The following is a 3,859-nucleotide window of genomic DNA, read 5'->3' on the forward strand; positions in this document are numbered from 1 at the left end:
TTCTTCCTGAAACTAGAGCTAGCCAGGGATGTTAATTGAATTCATTATCAAGTTAGAACCCTTTTAATGTCATTTTTTAGGTGTATCATTATAATATCCAAAAGCTACTTAAATCCCTACTAATATGAGCCTAAACAAGAAAACTACCTCTAATTCATTTTCTTTCCATTTTTTTAATACTCACACTCCACTATATTAAAATGTAAAATGAAAACTAAATTTTGTTCACTTTTTCTAATAAGTAGCATGCAAGTTCAGTACAAATTAAATGCACATATTTTAAAAAGAAAAAACACGATTGCAAATACCCAACCGAACAACTTTCATTATAAAACTAACATATGTTGTTTAACACATGGGATAAAAAAATCAACTATAATGAAGATCTAATAGAAAGCATGTGCCACACACGTCTAGATATATATAAATGCCAACAGGTAATGAGAAAACTCAGTTTTGCTATGAGCAAAAATATCAAAACTTCATGTTGATTGTCATACAAAAAATTGGCAATAGTTAACTCTCGGTGCAAAGTTCTTTAATTCCTCATACACAGTTAGTCTCTGCCTTCATTCTGGTTGGAGCCTTCCAATTCATCGCTTGATGATAGTACCTGTAAGTAAATTGTTAGACATTTAATAGACAAAACCAAATAACAGAAGACTGCACTTAATTAAGATTTTGCAATTTATTTCTCATATCAAAATTATAGCCTATTATACTGAGCAAGTGATTCCCTCATGGAGGTATATATATAACCACATCAAAAGACAATGCACAACAGAATAATTCAAAGACAAATTTAATCTTTATAAAAAAGAAAGTAAGTATTTTGCACCCTGAATTGAAGATTTGTTATTGTAGCTCTTAATATAGTATCTCCAACTATCAACCTTAGCTCCTTCACGAAATCATGACGGGAAATCTGCTTTGCCTGAATAAGAAAGACACGATATATTAGAGATATTTCATCTAGGAAGACATACAGGCAAGAATAGTATATATCGCATGTACCTTGTATAGTTCATAATGCGCTTTGATAAAACTCATATCACTGGAAGAAACCATGTCACTAATAGCCAGGACCAACATAGAAAAAGGTATCCATGGAGATTTTGGAATGTTTGGGGTGCTAGCAACCGCATTAGTAGTTATTCCCTGAGGTATCCCATAATCAAAAAGAAATTACTCGAATGGACATTAAACATATAAAAAGGATAAAACTCCTACAAGTTTTACATGAACTATAATGAATATGTTTATCGAGCAACCAACCTCACACATAAAACAGTAGAGGAAATAAAAAAAGTTCATAAAACAATGGCGAAGTAAAGAGCTACATTTCTTAAGGATCAGAAGATTTTTTTTCCGAAAAGAGAATTATTATCGGATGAAAAAGCCATGAGAACATCCTTCTCATGAGATAGGCAAAAGTTACCTCCCCAAGGGGAAGAAGCAAACAGAAAAAAGACATTACAGACCAAGCAGGGAAAAATAAACTAACAACATATAGGAAATAAAAACAGGAAATGTACCCAATCGTAGAGAAAAATATTTACATGATCTTATATCTTAAAATTAGCATCACATTTGTTGGTTCCACCATAAGTACTTCCACAAAGTGAAGGCATATCAAGTTAACCACTTTTTATTTTATTTAGAATTGAAAAACCATGTCATCATTCTTATCAAGAGAAATTTAATCTGGAAAATTTATATCAAAAATCAAATTGAAAAGGTAAAATCATCCTTAGATGAAATTAGCAATTAAAATATTGGAATTAACATTCACTTGTACATAGCAAACTTGGAAAAACATAAGATAGAAAACTCATATCAAGTTACTTACATTATCCACTAAAGTGGCTGACTGTAACAAGTCACTAGAATCATGACTAGCCAAATCGGACCTGGAAGAATTAGCACCAAAATCATTATTTTCTCCCACTTTTCCCCAAAAATGATCTGAAACAAAGCATCATGTATTATTGATCAAGAAGAAACTTTTCTTCAAAGGAATAACACTATATATAGCTTAGAAGGTTTGTTGTTTTTTGAAACATAACGACGTCATCAATTGTCGAATATAAGAGATCTCAACTACAAGAAGATAAAAGTTTTATGGATAAAATCCTATTTCCAAATTCCAAAATCTTTTATAAATTTTTCATCTAAATGGAAACAATGAATCATAGATTACAATTAGTTTGCCTTTGATGAACCCACTTAGTTCTAATTATATAATACCAAAATTTACAACTTATTTATGTTAGGAAAACATATGTCAATAGCAAACACACACAAAAAAAAAAAGAAACTTAAGTTACAATGTATATTACCTTCAGCATTCCCAGAGACCTTAAAACTAATAACGAATTCTGGATAAATGTGAGTATTTATATTCGTATTCCATATTGTATAGTATCTCGGGCATTGGATGTCATCAACTCCAGTATCATATTTAGATTTTTTTTGGTTGAAATTGACCAGTGGTGGTGTCAATGCTAGGACAAAGAACTTCCATGCTCCTCATTATTAAGCGACAAAGGACCAAGTGCCGAACACCCTTTTCGTCTATATCACAATAACGAGCACTGCAAATATGAAAAATTTGAATCTTGTTTTTAGTATGTAAAATATTTTATTTTTCAAAGTTGATCATTTGAAAACTAACCTGGCATACGGGCATATAACATGTGCAAGATAAACACCAGCACCGTATGTGCATTTGGTTGCATAGAGTGCATAATGCCCAAGTCCATACTTCATCATTGTCGATAATTCTTTTTTAGAAAAAGGAAGCCAAGCATATCGAAAATTTGCATCCTCATGTAGTTCTTTTGTAATTTTAGCTTGAGTCTGGAATAGCTCCAACTGTGCTTGCATTAATGTACCTGAGCAGCGATATGCCTCCACTATCTCAACATAAATACTGTCAAAAATGTTCATTCCATTAAGGAAAATCTTCTGTACATAATCCAAATCCAAATTTCCTTGTACAGATTCAGCATAAGGAACAAAACCTACTTTATTTTGTATAATGGATTCACAAACATTTCCACATTCCAATCTGTTCAGCATAGTTCCAACTTCTAGTTGAGTATCCTTAGGCTCCCCACTACATTCCCTCAACTTGGATTCATCAACCTTGTTTATTTTGATTTCAACACATAATTTCACTCTCTCATGTTCCCATAAGTTATAAGATTTACCATCGGAAACAACGTAGGTTTCAGGGAAAAAACAACCTCCTGCCTCATCAATCCATGCTATTGGTTGTTGCAAATCAGTTTTCAAGTCCACCTGGCACATGTGTAAAAAATCTAGTATAAGTTCACAACCATTTAGCCTTATTTCCAGAGCTGCCTTTTTCATTTCAAGATCATTCTTGACCAAACTAACAATATCTTTAGGGTAATCCAACCATTCACCATTATTGTAGAACATCACACGTTTAGGTCTTCCACTCTTCTTATAGTTCAAATAATACCTAAGAAAGGATTGTCCACTCTCAGGACCAACAATTGTTCTTTTGCTTTCATATTCTTCCAATCTCATTTTTTTGATAACTCTGCTTGTGCGTGATGCAAGTGATAGTTGTTGATATAATGTTGGTCGCGAAACTCGCATTAGATATGGTACACACTTGCTTCTGCTTCAGTTCAGATCCAACTTCCACTTTTAATACTAGATGAATATCTATAAACACACAAATATAAAAGCTCAGAAGTAGCAACTAATATATAAAGTTGACATAGTAGATAATGAATTAATGATGAGTTAACTAGTTAAAGCAATCCATGTATGACAAAACAAAATTTTTTTTTGGTTACTGAGGAACAGGACAAAACAAGTAATC

The 3,859-nt window shown here is 32.3% G+C and overlaps 2 protein-coding genes across 2 annotated transcripts; both read right to left on the reverse strand.

Annotated features, from left to right (window-relative positions):
• Positions 1-408: 408 nt before the first annotated feature.
• On the reverse strand, positions 409-1,123 carry LOC130717563 (inactive poly [ADP-ribose] polymerase RCD1-like). Its single transcript, XM_057567820.1, has 3 exons — positions 1,015-1,123; positions 839-934; positions 409-613 (listed from the first exon to the last, which is right to left on the reverse strand). Exons 1-3 carry the CDS (start codon positions 1,090-1,092, stop codon positions 557-559), a joined length of 231 nt encoding a protein of 76 aa, XP_057423803.1. The 5' UTR covers positions 1,093-1,123; the 3' UTR covers positions 409-556.
• Positions 1,124-2,504: 1,381 nt separating this feature from the next.
• LOC130719023 (inactive poly [ADP-ribose] polymerase RCD1-like) lies at positions 2,505-3,558 on the reverse strand. The gene is made up of 2 exons (XM_057569674.1): positions 2,675-3,558; positions 2,505-2,574 (listed from the first exon to the last, which is right to left on the reverse strand). The coding sequence occupies exons 1-2, from the start codon at positions 3,556-3,558 to the stop codon at positions 2,505-2,507; spliced, it is 954 nt and encodes a 317-aa protein (XP_057425657.1).
• Positions 3,559-3,859: the final 301 nt, after the last annotated feature.

Source organism: Lotus japonicus, chromosome 5 (assembly GCF_012489685.1).
Source record: "Lotus japonicus ecotype B-129 chromosome 5, LjGifu_v1.2".
In the NCBI taxonomy this organism is placed as follows: Eukaryota; Viridiplantae; Streptophyta; class Magnoliopsida; order Fabales; family Fabaceae; genus Lotus; species Lotus japonicus.